This window comes from Postia placenta (assembly GCF_002117355.1).
Source record: "Postia placenta MAD-698-R-SB12 unplaced genomic scaffold POSPLAscaffold_2, whole genome shotgun sequence".
Lineage (NCBI taxonomy): Eukaryota > Fungi > Basidiomycota > Agaricomycetes > Polyporales > Adustoporiaceae > Rhodonia > Rhodonia placenta.
Genome location: NW_020169833.1, coordinates 920,835 through 936,904, shown reverse-complemented (window position 1 = coordinate 936,904; position 16,070 = coordinate 920,835). Strand labels below are relative to the sequence as shown.

Below are 16,070 nucleotides of genomic sequence, written 5' to 3'. Positions count from 1 at the left end.
TACACCCGTCCATTCCTTTGTCTCAAAGACGCGCTAGAGCATATCTTCGCATTGACTGGTATAGAGGCAAGTGCTGTGAAGGAAGCTTACACTGTTCGCATGCTCATTCTGGAATCTTCCCTGCAGACAACGACACCCTAGACGCCCATAGAGATCTGTGAGTGTATCATTGACTTCCCCGATGACGAGCTTGTTCCTTAGTATTGGCATGCAGCGCGTCGTAATGACCGGCGAGGCTGGTACGAGCACAAGCCCGTCCCTCACCTCGCTGCATTCGCCGCGATGCTTGCCGGGCGGTTGCGGCACGTCGAGCGGGTCGATATATAGCTGGTCGACTGGCGCATACGGGACATACACCGTGCACCTTTCCGCGTTCCAATCCGTCAGCTATCTCGTTCTCCGGAGCATCAAATTCCCCAGCGTCGCTGTCGTCGGGCGTCTCGTCTACAAGGCTCAGCGCGCTTAGACCTGTCTGCGTTTCCGAGGTCCATCACCAGCCTGATACATCTCAAACTGGAGCCATAGTCATCTGTAGCTGAGGTCATCGGCCGTCTAGTTACTACGAACATCGATGCGAGACTTCGCGAGGTATGGCTCGGTTATTATGACCCCGTGCTCGCAAATAGCCTGAAATTCCCCGGATTTCATGAGCTTCCGCGCGTGTCTGGTAAGACCCTTCGACACCTGAACATTTCCATCGACGCACAACCTTTGGACAATACTATGAGGTCCGTCGGGCGACACCAGATGAGTTCTCACGTATTTTTGCAATTCGGGATGTCCGGCGACCAGTCCTCATTCCTGTTGGAATTGCCTCATATGTCATTTGGATCATTAACTCTACGATGCGCAGCATGATATGCGCTTAAGAGACTCCAAAACCACAAACTCAAGGGTTCTTTGTCGGATCAACCGGTTATACTGAATCGCCCGTAAGCTCTCGCTGAGGCGCGCTGCCTTGCTGCTAGCCAGACAAAATTAAGCGTCGTATCTCGCCGATGGGACAGTATGAAAACGCTCAAAGGACTCCCATGTACACCCCCAATCACGTCCAGGTGGATTTTTCGGGCGTTACGGGCGCGGCTTTTCTTTAAAAATGTCTTGTGTGGCGTCATATCACTTATTCCAAGATATCGGCTCTTCATCCCCACTGCTCATTCTCTGGGCTATGACAACCCCGTGCAAATGACGGAGTTTGTAGCTAAAAAGCGAGTAAATAAAAAACGCTCATTCTGGCTGACATGCCAGGACAAGACATATTCCGAGGCACACTTGCACACAACACGGAATACTGACGGCAGCCCATCCCCCGTTTTTGGGGTCACCTTGTATGAGCTGCTGACATAGCATACTTCGTCTGCCTAAGGGACAAGGAAGATGCGTTTAAGATCCAGGGATTACACCGTCTCTGCGCAATCGACTCCACACTATCTCTCGGGCGGGCTTCGTAGAATGCTGGCGGAGCGCGCACTGTGCAAAATGGCTGATAGCTCAGCTCCTGCTCGTATATAAGAGGCCATCCTCGAAACCCAAGAGACATCGCCTGGAATACAGAGACAAAACAGATCTTTTACAGCCATGGATACTGCAAGCGATTCACCTGGTGTGTCAGCGTATCATGGCGTATTCTATCACGGCTGATCATGTAATAGTCATGTCCAAGACCAGTCCTCCTATGGATGGTATTCTGGTTGCTCCCCACGTTGGTCTTCTTGGCCGTCTCCTTCTCGCTCCCATCGCCGTTGCACGTTTCGTATATACACTTTATATGTTCACTCATTCCGACATGCAAACGATCATGTTGCCCATTGTGCGTGTCTGTTAAAATCTTCCGCTTTGTTGCTCTAATTGTCCTTGTTCTAGACGACTTTTGCCTACATCTCTGTGCCGTCTACGTCAGTTGAGCGAATGGCCCAGGCTGTATTGTGGACGTGGCTACACCTTCTCCAATGCTGCGTCTACAATCAGATTTACTCTATTCCCGAGGATGGAGACAATAAGCCGTGGCGTCCGCTCCCTGCAGGCAGGATGACTGTCCAACGGGCCAAGTATCTCAGGTGGACCCTTTTAGCCATATGCTTTGCTCTGTCCGGGCACTATGGAGTGTTTGAAGCCGGAGCGGTGTTTACGGTGGCAACGTTGCTATACAACGAAGGGGGGCTCGACTCCCACTGGGAGACGCGAAACCTGTTGAATGCGTTGGCATATGCCGCGTTCGATACAGGCGCAAGTTCTATTGCAAGGCTAGGTATGTCCTGCCCTGTCCTTCATAAATATGTCAAGCGCTGACTTAAAATCAGACCGTGACTCGGCGCTATCGACGATCATTACCAGTGCGCAGTGGTACCGCATCCTCATCATCCTAACGACCATCCACGCGTCAGACTTCCGAGATGAGGTGGGCGACAGACTTCAAAAGCGGCGAACGATCCCTGTCGTGATGCCTGGGTTCGGACGTCTGTCCATGCCGATTGGGTTAATCGCATGGTCGTATGCGGTGTTTACTTTACCGAGATGTCCGACGAGCTTATCCTCGGCGATACTTATACTGGGAACAGTCGTCGGAACTCGCTTCTGCTATCTCAAAGACGCACCAGAGGATCGCACGTCATACTTGCTCTACTGTGTAAGTCGGGTGGCTAGATTGGGGATGCGTTGTACATGCATGTTCGCTGATCGCTGCTCCTTCAGATATGGCCGGGGACGGCCCGTGTGATGCCTCTGCTCAGAGCATTCTAGTCCGCCAGTGGTCCAGAATGGGACGATCGGCTGCACATCCGAGCATGTCTATGACGACCCCGACGATGCAAAGTTCGAGTTTCTTGGAGTACTTTTTAGACAGGTTTTGCCAGAGTGCTTTTAAGATTGTAAATTGGACGCGTCTCCTCCATGCATTACTAGATTAACGACATCTCCCTCGGTTGTGCCAGTATGATGCTTGAAGAAGATTGTCTCTGAGTTTGTTACACGTGCCATGACAGCGATACAATAGAACATGTTACTTTCTTGAACTGGAGCGATCAAGTCCAAACCTTCGCTGCTGCGAGAATGGGAAGCATCATTGATCTTGAGCCATTTTGGGTTAAAGGGACAATATTTGAATCATGAGGTCGTCAGGCGAATAGCATTCCGGACAATATTCCAATCCACCCGTCGATGCATTTGGACTGACGGCGGATCTACCTAGAAGTTACATGTAAGTTGCCGAGCCTTGAAACATGAGTACGTAGCACCTGCCATCCAGATATAGACCGACAATTGAATTGACATGAGGCGGCGACGGGGCGCTGTCGGGACATTTTGCATGTTAGGGCATGGCTAGCTTCGATGTCATGCACTGAGCGCTTTCAGCCATAGCCGTACGTATATGTACGGATAGTAGCACGACTTTGTTCCCAGTCTCCCCGCCGTTTCGCTTGTGCAAAACCCAACCCGAAATCCTGAGTACGTTTCAATCGTACGACTAGTATACACTCAGAGGCTAAGAGCTGACCTCATCTCGTTGGCAGAGGCTGTACTCTTTTGCGACCATGGGTCAGGTTATTGCTCCATTCATAATCGCTGGCGCGCTCTTCACCACAGTCGCCAGCTTCATCAAAAGCTTACAGGGCGATTCCGAATCCGGCAACATTGGACCGAATCCCGTTATGGAGGAGCTGGAAAGACGAATGGAGGAGGAGAAGCAGAAAGCAGAAGAGGCGAACAACGAGCGACTGAGGGCTGAAGAGCAGCAGAAGGCTGCTGAAGAGGCGAGTGCGAGAGCCGCTGAAGACGCCAGGAGGGCCGAGGAAGAGAGAGTGCGCGCAGACGAGGCGAGAGCACGCGCTGAAGAGGACGCGAGGCAGGCAGAAAAAAACAGACGCTTCGCAGAGGAAGAACAGCGGCGTGCGGAGGAGCACCGAAGGAGGGCGGATGAGGAAAGGCGCGCGGCAGAGGACGCGAGGCAGAGGGCAGAGGAGAATGCGCGTCGCGTCGAGGAAGCGCGCAACTTGGCCGACGGAGCGAGGCAAACGGCAGAAGACAATGCGCGTCGTGCGGACGAAGATAAGCGACGAGCCCAGGAGCAGAGGTTGAGGGCGGAAGATGAAAAGCGGATTGCCGATGAGGCAAAGGCAGCTGCAGAGGAGCAGCGCCGACAGGCGGAGGCAGATGGGCAACGGAGCGAAGCTCTACGCAGGAGAGCTGATGAAGATGCAAGGCGAGCCAAGGCCGAGCAGGAGAAGGCGGAGATAGCCAGAGCAGCGGCCGACAAAGCGGCCGCCGAGGCCAAGGCAGCAGCTGAGGAGGCGCACAAGGCGTTGAAAGACGGTATCAAACCCGTCATCATGCCGACGCGCGGAGAGTACGAGGCGGCCAAGAAACGTTTACAGTACAAGGACGGTATCTTCCACTTCGCTATTGCCGGCATCTCTGGCAGTGGCAAGTCGTCGCTGATCAACGCTTTCCGCGGTCTGCGCAACGGGTCGCGCAATTCGCTCGTCGCAAAAACAGGTGTCACCGAGACCACCAGTCGGATCGCTCGCTACGCTGACCCAAACAAAGCCAATCCCTTCGTTTGGTATGACGTCCCTGGCGCAGGTACGCTCAGCATACCCGACTGGGTGTACTTCAACGAGCAGGGCTTGTATATCTTTGATTGCATCATCGTCCTCACCGACAACCGTTTTATGCAGACGGACGAGGCAATTCTGCGCAACTGTGCGCGCTTCCAGATCCCCTCGTACATCGTGCGCTCAAAGTCGCTGCAACACATACAGAACATTCTGAACGACACGCCATACGACGAGGATGAAGATGAGGATGAAGACGTACGCATGGGGAAGGCGATCAAACAATACGTCGCCGAGACGAGATACAGCGTCGCGCAGAACCTTGAAAAGGCTGGACTACCGCAGCAGCGGGTCTACGTCGTGGACAAGGAGACGCTTGTACAGGTCACAAGTGGCAAGGAGCCGAAGACCCTCCTAGATGAGCTGGAATTGGTGAAAGATTTGCTCGCAGAGGCACGACGAAGGAGGGTGAGGAAGCCAGTTTTCAAGCCAGAGGCGTCAGATCCGGTGGCATCTTCGTCGTCGACGGTTTTGGCGACTACATAGTAGGTATTGTTGTTTAAATGTGCCCTACAATAAAGTACACCGATGAGTAGGAGCTGTACAATTGCGCAGATATTGTTGTTGAGCGCACCATGCAGGTTCAGCGTATCCACGATTGTTCTGTGGGACGAATTTGAAGAAATGCACAAATTCAATCTGCGAAAGAACGGGAATCGCACGTCGTTTTTTTTTTTTTAATCCAGTTTTATATCCGCTTGAGGGCTTCGCCCTATGCCGGATAATACCTGCGAGTACACTTCGTAGCGTGGGAGGTAGTATCGATGGGCTGTCCGGTAGCATGGAGTAAGTGGAGCGCGAGCGATCTATCTAACGTCGCACGTCGTTCACCTCCTCAACGTGTCCAAGCCACAAGGAAATCTTCATAGCGGCCCAGTATAGACACAGTGCAGTCGATAGTTGTAATGGGAGCGCGTAGATAAGGGATGAATGAGCGCGAACCTTGTAACTAGAAGCATCCAGACGCCGGTCAAGAACAGTGAGCATGGTGGCCGCGGCGGTGCTTGAGATGACCATTCTTATCGCGGCTGGAATATATAACGGCCCCAGATCTGGTGGTTCAGATAATAAACTTAGATGATCTTCCCCAGACTCCAGAACTGCTTCCTGCTTTTGTGACTGAATTCGTGCTGTGATATGTGATTCTCAAGTTCCAAAGTAGCCCATGTGCCGCACTACAGGCGATGCAAGACTCTTTGACCTGCTACTATGCCTGGTCAGCGTCCTGGTTGTTACCTGCTTAAGCACGTGAGCGGGCGGGTCTGACGAGGTGTTTCCGCAGACCTGCCTAGAACCTCTTTAATTGTAGTAGAAGGATTCCTTGGCCGATTGGGCGGATCCATCGTCGTGCTACTCACAAGAATCTCAGTGTGCCGCATGACGCTAGCAGAGAGACATCACAACATACTTGGGCAGGGATGCATAGTTGTTGTTGGTTATGGTGTTAGTGCTGGTAAAGACGTTGCTGGTGCTGGTGCTAGTGTTCGTGTCGGTGTTCGTGCTGGTGTTGGTGATGGACTTGCCCGCTTTGTCGGACATGGTCAAATGTGTCGTAGAGGCGACCAAGTTGTGGGTGTGGGACCCGGGCACGGTGGAAGGATATACGAGTACTAATAGGGAGACAGAGAGATCCGTCCGCCAATTTGCGAGGCTACTGGCCTAATGCTCTACATATTGGTCGAAAGAACACTAGCTGCTATTAATGGAAGGATGAAGGAAATGAACATTCGCAAATTCGGTCCACACCGGGAGCGCTGGAATGGAAAGTGAGAACACGGATGTCGGGCCTGCCCTGCACCCCCGCGCAGCTTTTTGGACATGACCGGGTCACGCACCGTCTCGCCACAACATATCGACGCTTGTATTCGAGACTTGCGAGGGTACCACAGTCTCGTTTTTTTAATGTTCAAGTTGCAACTTGCTTGCAGTTGCCAACTTCCCCGCTCTCGCTACAAACGGACGCCTAGACAGATTTTTATTTCTTCGGCATTACGACAACAAGACACATGTACATTTGCAGCGGCGAGATTACAGGCGTCCCTACGGTAGCCGAGAACACTAGAGGAAGTGAGATAGGACCAACTAGATGTGTTGATTAATCACGAACGTGCATCGCGAAGGGGAAAAGTAAAAGACGGTGTAACATGTCGACAGTAGATGTCAGAGAAAAAGAAGGGTTTCCAGGGTAACAAACGAGTGGGAAGCGCGAAGGAAAGAAGAGCATGCCTTCTACGATGGAAAACGACAGTAATGCGGGAGCGTGTAGCAAAGCTATATTCGATACAGTATGAAGAGAATGCGCGAATGCAGAGCGTGAGCAAGACCGTGTAAGTAAAGACTATAGGTATGCAGGGTGATGGGTATGTAACAGGCTGCGAGACTTCTTGAGCCGAGACGGATACCAGAGAATGTAGATGCGAGCAATCCTATTGCAAAAAACTGAAGCATAGTTGTTGTTGTTGTTGTTGTTGGGGTTGGGGTTGAGTATTGAGTAGCGCAGGTGTCAAGGGGTGTAGGGAGGGGTCATGTGATGATGTGTCTGCAACAGCAGACTGAAGACAAGCGCGATCAACGTGCGACGCCCCATCGTGTATAGACTATGCATTTCGTCGCCGTCCACGTCCAGACATGCCAGGTATCCTCAACGAAAAGTCGATGTCGTCGTACGCTGGCGGCGGCATCTCGTAGATGCTCTCCGTCTCCGCCTCTCGCGGTACGTGCGCGAAGGACGCGCGCACGCGCCCCACATCCATATGCATTGCCGTTGGGTCCGCAGGCGGCGAGTACGCGTGTGTCGGAGGCGCGTACGGTGGCGAAGACATACCGGTGGGTAGCGAGAGCGCCAGCGCGCTTATGCCCTGGACGAGCTCGCCCTCTTGTAGTGCATTTGCTAGCTCCTGTTGGTGTCTCGCTGGAACTGCAGACTGACCTGAGCTGGAGCTTTCCCCGCGACTGGCCTCCGCCGCTAATTTCGGCGGCAAGGGTAGCGGCATTGCGGCTTGTGGTGGGGGCGGCGCAAGCGGTATCGATCGTACCGAGCGCATCGAGCGCCGCGCATATGCTCTCGCGCTTGTATTCGTGCTGCTCGCCCCAGAGACTCTGGGCGCAGACGCGTTTGCGTACAGGGCAGGATTTTGTGCGGACGGGTTGGGGGAGGGCGAGGAAGAGGATGTTCGTGACAGGTCTTGCGCATGCCCCTGCATCTGAGCGTACGCGCTCGGGCGTTGTGCTTCGCTCTGCGCCACCGGCGGCGTCGGGAGTTGCCGTCTCCGCATAGAGGAGACAGAAGACGGCCGAGGGAAAATGCTCCATGCTGCGAAGGGGTGAGAGGATGACACTACTTCCTCGTATGCCGGAGAAGCTACTGATGGCACCATTGAGGGTGTTGGACTGTGGGACCGCGGCACCTCGGCAGCCATACCTTTGGAGCTTGAAGCAACACTGGGGCCCGGGTTCGCGAGCTGTAGTCGGTATTGCGGCTGTTGCGGTTGAGGAAGGGCAGGGAGCGGAGGTACGGGAGGCACCTGTTGCTCTTGATTGAGTGAACTATGACCATGGCGCGCAAATGAGAAGCCAGATTGTGTCGAGACGGTTGTTGCCGGTGTCGTAGGCGACATTACATGCTCGCTACCGCCGGACCCGCTGCCACTGCCCGACGAATATGTCGTCCGTACGTCCCATAGAGACGAGCTCGTCCGCCGAGAGAACAGGGTTGTAGGGCTAGAAGGCTCATCATCTTCACGCTCATCCTCACGCTCATCTTCACGGCCCAGATCGTCTGCCGGTGGTACAGGTCTTGAGTGGATGATTGCCATCCATTTCTGCACAGTGCGCGAACTCGAGCCTGGGATTCGCGCGTTCTCAGGGCGATCCAGCCATTCCTGGTTAGTTGTTGTGAGAAGCATGGCGGTTGTTATCAGATAATCCAGCAGCAAGGTTGGTACACCGGAATGATTTTGCTGGCTGCGCACGAGCTCTTGCGAGATCAGCGTCTCGTAGATGCGTATCCGCGGCGATGCCGACAGCACTGCAGCGTCGAGCACCGCGATCGGCCCCTTAACTGCGCTTGTACTGCACTGCGACAGAATATGTCAGCAAGGAGGCGGTGACTGCGAATCCGCATGATTTACAAAATAAGTAAACCGAGCGTTCTGAGATGAATGGAATGTAATCGCGAGAGAAACGAGAGCAAAATGACACCTACCACATAAGAGTTGCCAGGTATCAGCTTCCACTTGAGTGTATGTGGATAGTGGGGAAGGTTAAATTTGCGGCTCCTTGATGATAGAATCAGATCAGCACGCGAAGTGACAGTGATGATGGATCTGCGCACGCAATGTTTCCTAGAGCACCTGTCTTGAGCAGATCCTCCGCGTCGCGCCAACTGCCACTGCCCATCTGCACGCTCTTGCCCGACTTACCCTTGCCCTTGGAGGATGTGGTGAGGCTGGGAGGCCACTGCACAGCCGCCGCTTTGCCGGCCTCGTTGAGCCGGCTGTCCAGACGGTAGACGCTAGTGAGGTCGCGCACGGTCTCGATAATGTAGAGTGGCTGCTTGGATACGGTGTCGCGGATGACGGTGTCTAGGAAGGAGGGCCCGCTGAGTTTGAGGGTGAGGATAGGCTGCTGCTCAGTGGGCGAGGTCGCCGCCACACTCGCGCCGGATGAACGCGCTGGGGACGCCATAGAGTCCCTGTCGCGCTCGCTCGAGGCGGTCGAGAAGGGATCGAGGAGGCGCGAGACGGGTCCGGAGAGGGAGAAGGATGGTGGTCGCGCGCACTCAGTCCTGGTACTGGGCGCAGGAGCGGGCGCGGACATAGGCCTCGCAGCACGGCCTGCGGAAGGAGGATTAATGTCGAAAGGAAAGGGGGTGATTTTGTCGCTGGCCATAATTGGTGAGTGGCAGCAGGCCTTAGGGCGCTGGTCATCTAGAGCGAGGCGCCCAGTAGCTTCAGTCCTATTTTTTACGTAACCAATTCTGCTGATCCATGCTGTTGTCATCACACCGCTCGCGATTAGAGCTTGTTTTTTTGCCGTCTCATGCGGTACACAGACTGCATATTAAGTACGGCTGGCAGCGTGCGGGGAGGCGGGCCATAACAACGCCCATATTCATATGCCTGAAGGCTGTTTCACGGGCTCTTCCCGGCGTCGTTTTGTTAGGCCGCAGTGCTTGCCGCATCCGGATCACGCACGTGACACGCGCCCCGTCCGGTCTCCGGAGGACGCGTCCACGGTCTTACCTTCACTTGGTTTAGAGCACTGTGCCACCATCCCATTGTGCTTCGCATCCTGAAACATTGACCATGTCTACCGACGCTACTTCCCCCAGCACGTACGTCTCTTTTCACCTTATTTCGCCGCTATACAGCTGATCTCGCTCGCGAAGTCCCGCCACCGCGCACAACGCGGGAGCGAACGCGTCGCCCGCAGACAAAGGCAAGGGCAAGGGCAAGTTTATCCACGAGAAAGTGACCGACGACAGCGACGACGATGACGAGGAAGAAGAGGAGGAGGAAGAAGACGATGACATGGAGGTATGTCTTCCGCCGCGTGTCACGACGCGTCTTGACGCGTCCTTCTGCAGGAGGATGACCTGGGGGAGATCGACCCCTCCGCGATTATCACCGGCACGCGTCGCACGCGTGGCGTTCGCGTTGATTACTCTTCTGCCGCGGCGCTGGCCAAGGCCGGCCTCAAGCCCGAGGACGCGGAAGACGATGAGGGCGAGGAGTCATTTGTCGCCAAGGACGACGATATGCATGACGACTAGTTTCGCTATATGCGTCAAAACCCCACGCGGGCGGTGTTATCCGCTCCCTCTGCCACAAAGAAGTCGGGAAGACGAGAAGCCGGCACGTACTGTACGGTATATCTCTTGGAGTGTGGTCAACTGTGTGTTCATCTTTGTGTCTGCCCTGTGTTGTTATCATCCCTGTTGTCGTGCTGACTGTAATTTGACTGTCAATGTTGTTCTTCTGTTGCCATCGCGGCATCAAAAGTCTGACACGGCGATTCTGCACCAAATGGGCGCGTCTGCACGAGCATTTCATTTCGAGACGCGCCTACACTAGTTTGACGGGACTGTCGATCTCTACGCACACATGCCGTTTGGTGCCGGGCGGTTGAAGCCCGGGTTCAAAAGTTTGGCGTCTTTCTATCTTTCTGCGCGTGCTAAGCTTAGCCCTTGAATTTGAGCCCTCTGGTCATAGTCATGGCTGAAATGGAGCACTGCTCAGGGTCGCCTCTGCGGCATGTAAAGTGAGGACCCAGATGCAAAACCGAATGGGCTCAATACCACCGGCACAAGTGAAGGTCGCGGCGCGCTTCGGCCGCTAACGTCCTGCATCAGGTGAGGCGAGCCCACCGAAAGCAGGCAAAAATGCAGGACGAGCTTTCGCTAGTGGTGCACCTGTGATATTGGGAATTATCGTGGTCACTGGTGCGTGTTAAACTTCTTGGCAATCTCAGGCTGCGCGTGTTTGACAGCGCCGACTGTTCATCGATATGCATACGGGTCGACGACGACTTTACGTGAGAGTTGAGCTCCAATCGCAGTCAGCATACAATAACGTGTGAAGCCTTCCTCTAAGACGCATGTTGGTTTCGGCGAAAGAGGTCAATGTTCCCGCAGGGAGCGTAGCCACCGAACAAACAAAGACCAACAAGAAACAGGCTACGTGGCAGGGACGTGTCGCTTACGTTCCTCACGACCACCACGTACGTCCTGCGCCCCGACCGCAGTAGGTTCTTCGCATACAAGACCACCCTTCCTTTGTCCTCTCCCTTCCACGTATCTCTACGTACACCACACGCCATGAAGCGAGCAGCAGACCCCGAGATGACCCTCCCGTCTTCCCCTGCCGAATCATCCCAATCGCCAACGCCTTCCACATCCGAGCTCGCTGATCCGCCTCGCAAACGCTCGCGCTCCGACATCTCACCCGATGAACGCAAGGAGGCTCGTGCACATCGCAACCGCATCGCTGCACAGAACTCGCGCGACCGGCGGAAAGCACAGTTCGTATATCTGGAGCGTCGTGTAGCTGAACTGGAAGAAGAGAACCGACAACTCCGTGCCGGTATGGGGCTGACAGGCTTCTACCGCGCCGAGGAGGACAAGGTCGAAGAGCAGCGTGAGCGAGACACCGCGAGGGACAGGGAGAATGAGGAGCTGCGCGCACGCATCAAGACGCTCGAGACCGGCTGGGAGGCCGTGGTCAAAGCGCTCGCTGCCTCTGGGCTTCCGCTCAGCATCCCATCAGCACCTCCGTCCTCTTCCTTGTCAGATTCCTCGTTGTCCTCGCAGCCATCGACCTCTGCGTTACCGGTCTTAGTTCCCCAACCATCCGCCTCTGTCTTCCCTCTCTCCCCCGCACTCTCCCAAGCTCCCAGCCCCCGCTCGAGTACCCCAATCTACCCTCTTGACTTTGACGACTCTGAGCCCACTCGCCACCTAGCACGGGTGGCGACCACCGATGCCCCTCTTTTATCATCGGTGTCCCTGCAGCGGGTGGGCCAGACTTCTCGTCGAACTCGCATTCCGACCTCCAACCCCAGCTCGAGCTTTCCGGGCCTCCCGCACATCCCTCTGCGACATCAATCCCATCGGGACAACAAGACCCATTGTCCGCCGTGGACGAAATCACCATGGACAAACTCCTCCGCGAGATTCTTGCGCCCTCGCCCATTCTGCCGGCAGCGACTCTTCCTTCTGGTCACGCCGACGCCGTCGGCACGTGGCCGCACTCGCAGCCACTATCCGAATCTGAAGGCGCGGACCCCATTCACCAGGCCATGTCGCCCGCGACCGCCGGGGCCACGCCGGCGGTGATCGCATCAATACCGGCTGGCGACTGGCCAGGGCAAGCGGAGATGCAAAGGCTACTGGACATGGTTCCCGTTGTCCGGCCCGACGCAGGTGCTGCAGTGGACGCCGATGCCGACATGACGGACTTCACGTCGGCTCTAGGATTGGAGCTCAATGAGTGGGATTTCACCACGTCAACGGGTCAGGAGATCGGTGTGTTCTAAACCCGCTGAGGCATCCGCCTATCCCCCATCCTTTCCACTGTGTCTGACTCGCATCACAAAATGTTGGGTTTTTGTGTCGTCTTCATTGGATGTCCCGGCTATTTATCAGACCAGTCGCAGCTATCGTATATCGCATATTCCTTTTCTTTCTTCTCGCGGATTTTTTCCCTGCTCGCGTTGTTCTCAATATCCGCCCTTTCCTTCACTTTCTCGCTAGTGTGTATACTTCTGTGCTTTGTCGTCGCGTGTTTCGTTGCTGTCTCCCTTTTGCTTCGCGCTCTGTTCTCCCCTTCGGGGTTGACGAATGGAGTGTGTGGTCGGAGGTGAGCGCGCGGATGCGTGCTTCGGGTGTAGTGGGTGTGCCGTGGTGTAGATAGCTGTTGTTTGGGACATTGGAATGAGAAATGCGTTCAGGATGAACAAGTTGGTGGCTTGTCCGAAGTGAATGAACAAGTCAAGGAGACAAGAATAGCCATGGCATCCCAATCGGCAGAAAACCTCAATATCTGCTTTACAGGTGGTCGTCTGCCGAGACGGAATACCTCTTGCTACAGGAACTGCATAGACGACACAAGATCTAAAGACCACCGTCAAGCTACATGCAAACACCACTTGCTACTTTGCCCTGCATAACTGCTGAACCTAACCATCCTGATAGCGACTTCAAACCATACTACGGACCACGAAAGCTAAGCGAATGACAAGACAGAGTCGATAAATACAGGATAAAGCAAAGAGCGTGAAAAGGAAATGACTGGATGGGCAAGAAACAATGCCCGGGGTATCAACGTCTAGCTTCAGACACCCATCTATCGCCGCCGAGAAGAGGACTCGGACGCGCTGTCGCTCCTGGAGCCACCGGACGTAGAACCGTCGCTCTTCCGCGTAAACCACCTCCTGTCGCTCTGCTCGCCGTCGCCCCTCGGCTCTGGAGTCGCACTGAGCGTGGTGGTACCCGAGGTGGAGCTGCCCTCGAGCGGGACGGAGAGGACGGGCAGCGGCCCTGGGACCTCCATGTCCGGATGCCGGTTGGGCACGAGCTTCGTCGACAGCGTCTTCACGCTGTCCGCGCGCGCGGGGAGCAGCGGCGCGCTCGTGTCGGCGATGAAGAACATCGACGGGATGGAGAAGCGCGTCGGCGTCGTCATCGTGCTGTGGGTGGTCGCTGTGCGCTCGCTCGCCGGGTCGCCGCTCTGGGGCGTGCCCGTGCTGGGAGTCATGCTGGGTATAATGGAGGGCAGGTCCATGGAGCCTCGCAGGAGACGCGCGGCCACGGACGGGGGCGGCCTCGATCGCGCCGCGCCGTCGGACTTGGGGCGCATTGGTTCCTTGGCTGGTGTGCTGCTGGTCTCGGGTTGCTTCGGAGGCGGTGGTAGGGGCGGCAGTGACCTTGACGAGGCTTTAGGTGGTTTTGTCGGCACATGTTTGCCGGGAATCTGCACGAACAGCCGAGGATGGGCTGCGGCAGGCCGGCGGCGGCGCTGGTCCTCGCGCGCATTGGACCCGGGTATCGCTCTCGTAGGCATTGATGCATCGAGCTGGGGCGATGCGGGTGTCGCCGCAGGGAAGGACTTGAGCTCGACAAGATTGTGCTCCTCTGCTAGAGCCGGCTTTTCCTGATCAGACGACACCGCACTTGCCAAAGTCTCCGCGGACGCGTTCTGGCTTTGTCCGCGCTCAGGCTCTCCATCCCCCGGGCGTAGCAAGGCTCGCGTGATGCTTCCTGCAGAGCGGTGAGAAGGCTGGCGGTGAGTGCGACTTGAATTGACCCATGCGCCCTCCTCCCAGGCCTGCGATAGCGATGGTTGACTCCGCTTAGAAGGCGCTTTGCCTGCATCTCCTTCTGGCATCTCGTGGCGTTCGACTCTCGTACGTCTGAGGACAACCACGAATGCACCGATGGCTAAAATTAGAAACCCGCCTACTCCTGACACTGTACCCACAATGACGCGCGTTTGTGCGTCTGGACTGCTGGAATAGATTATGGTAGGTGGGAACAGCTGTTCAGACTGTGTTCTTGAGAGTCCGGGGATTTATAATTAGAGGTAGTCATATCTCAAAGTAAAAGAACTCACGTGTAGACTATATAATCCAGGATTGCCAAGCTGGAAAAGTTGACTACACCGTTCATTATAGTGAGCTCATGTTGTCCCATCGGCAAGTCTCCGCTCGTGTATACAGGGTAGTTATAATCCACAGTACTATTGGGTGAAGAGGTCTGGATGTAATAGCCGTCCACTTTATCGTCGATCAGGAATGCCATCGCTGCGTGGTCAGAGACAATGCAATACACGTAAACCGCGGAGCCTATGAACGCCCGAATCACCACAACATGAGTTAGTTGTAAGTAATGAAGGTTCGGTGAGCACTCGCCGCTTACCGTAGAAGGATATTGTTGCATTCCCTGGATGCGTCGAGAGCGTCCAAGTGCGATCGTATACCATGGCCATGGCGAAAGTCGAAGCACATTCTGAGCAGTTTGATGAGCTTTGCCAATTATCAGCAGGAGAGTACACGAATTGTGTCCCCGTAACCGGATCCCCGAAAGTATCGTCAATGGTGACATTCAGCGATAACCCAGCCACAACTGCGGAGCCGAAGAGCGCAAGAACAACGAGCCTGAAGATCAGGAGAGGCATCTCGGTGAGTCTGCTCCAGCCCAGACGAAGCGGAGACGAAAGGGATTCAGACAGCAGCGCGAGTGAGGAGATGGTGGAAGAGCCATGGAGAGCGAAGAGGGTGCTGTGTGACCGAGGGCCGACATCAGGAACACCCGTCAGGCATGTGAGCAGCTCCCGGGCACAATCAATGCGAACATGACAGCCACCCAATGAAGACGAGGCGCCAATCGCCACAACGGGAACCTACGTGTCGACTCGAGGCAATTTGGTGGCGAACAAGTAGAAAAAGGCTGTTCATCGGTTTAGCCTTGGAGACTATCACTCCTCTTATCAAGTCGCAGAGGACATGACACGAGCTATGACAGACGCTTGGCCCCGCATTGCCCAAATTCGCCCCCCTGTCTGAACTAAGTTCGTCAGAATCTGTTGTATCAGCAGTCCGAGCACAGGCGTACATGATGACTTCCTGTGCCCTCAGGGTCGGGTACCGACGCAGATGTTCTTGACCTGTATGGTTGTAACATCCGTTGATGTTTGCATGGTCGTGGATTAGAATCGCATCCCGCCGGGGCATATTGACCTGGAGGGACCCACCCGAAGGAGGCACTCCTTGCGTAAGATGCATCTATCATGATCATGATACTTGCTGTCAGAATGGTGATTTATATCAAACGACTCCCTGGCAATTGAGCAGCTCAATCGCAAGAGCCTGGTGCCAGTATCTACGCTGACCCTTCATTTAAGATATAGTCCGGGTGCAATATCCGTGTTAATCATGGAGTACCACGAAGCGACTTGAAAGGCT

At 55.0% G+C, this 16,070-nt stretch overlaps 7 protein-coding genes across 7 annotated transcripts; 4 read left to right on the top strand and 3 right to left on the bottom strand.

The window, feature by feature from the left end:
* Positions 1–1,654: 1,654 nt before the first annotated feature.
* Positions 1,655–5,096, top strand: POSPLADRAFT_1131859 (hypothetical protein; the record flags this gene model as incomplete). Its single annotated transcript, XM_024484142.1, has 4 exons — positions 1,655–1,810; positions 1,864–2,248; positions 2,301–2,626; positions 3,510–5,096. 4 exons carry the CDS (start codon positions 1,655–1,657, stop codon positions 5,094–5,096), a joined length of 2,454 nt encoding a protein of 817 aa, XP_024342744.1.
* Positions 5,097–5,817: 721 nt separating this feature from the next.
* Positions 5,818–6,149, bottom strand: POSPLADRAFT_1052611 (hypothetical protein; the record flags this gene model as incomplete). Its single annotated transcript, XM_024480290.1, has 3 exons — positions 5,818–5,846; positions 5,878–5,960; positions 6,019–6,149. 3 exons carry the CDS (start codon positions 6,147–6,149, stop codon positions 5,818–5,820), a joined length of 243 nt encoding a protein of 80 aa, XP_024342743.1.
* A 436-nt stretch (positions 6,150–6,585) lies between these two features.
* Positions 6,586–7,295, top strand: POSPLADRAFT_1038449 (hypothetical protein). Its single transcript, XM_024477390.1, is given in 2 exon segments — positions 6,586–7,068; positions 7,084–7,295. The coding sequence occupies 1 exon segment, from the start codon at positions 6,768–6,770 to the stop codon at positions 6,939–6,941; it is 174 nt and encodes a 57-aa protein (XP_024342742.1). The 5' UTR covers positions 6,586–6,767; the 3' UTR covers positions 6,942–7,068; positions 7,084–7,295.
* POSPLADRAFT_1052610 (hypothetical protein) lies at positions 7,208–9,500 on the bottom strand (the record flags this gene model as incomplete). Its single annotated transcript, XM_024480289.1, has 4 exons — positions 7,208–8,686; positions 8,741–8,761; positions 8,815–8,887; positions 8,944–9,500. 4 exons carry the CDS (start codon positions 9,498–9,500, stop codon positions 7,208–7,210), a joined length of 2,130 nt encoding a protein of 709 aa, XP_024342741.1.
* Positions 9,501–9,916: 416 nt separating this feature from the next.
* On the top strand, positions 9,917–10,383 carry POSPLADRAFT_1052609 (hypothetical protein; the record flags this gene model as incomplete). The annotated part of the gene is made up of 3 exons (XM_024480288.1): positions 9,917–9,945; positions 10,000–10,147; positions 10,198–10,383. The coding sequence occupies 3 exons, from the start codon at positions 9,917–9,919 to the stop codon at positions 10,381–10,383; spliced, it is 363 nt and encodes a 120-aa protein (XP_024342740.1).
* A 956-nt stretch (positions 10,384–11,339) lies between these two features.
* POSPLADRAFT_1177403 (hypothetical protein) lies at positions 11,340–14,264 on the top strand (the record flags this gene model as incomplete). Its single annotated transcript, XM_024488498.1, has 4 exons — positions 11,340–12,123; positions 12,171–12,633; positions 12,754–12,860; positions 13,446–14,264. Exons 1-4 carry the CDS (start codon positions 11,428–11,430, stop codon positions 14,262–14,264), a joined length of 2,085 nt encoding a protein of 694 aa, XP_024342739.1. The 5' UTR covers positions 11,340–11,427.
* Positions 14,265–14,715: 451 nt separating this feature from the next.
* Positions 14,716–15,283, bottom strand: POSPLADRAFT_1031160 (hypothetical protein; the record flags this gene model as incomplete). Its single annotated transcript, XM_024476774.1, has 2 exons — positions 14,716–14,951; positions 15,025–15,283. The coding sequence occupies 2 exons, from the start codon at positions 15,281–15,283 to the stop codon at positions 14,716–14,718; spliced, it is 495 nt and encodes a 164-aa protein (XP_024342738.1).
* Between the last annotated feature and the right edge of the window lie 787 nt (positions 15,284–16,070).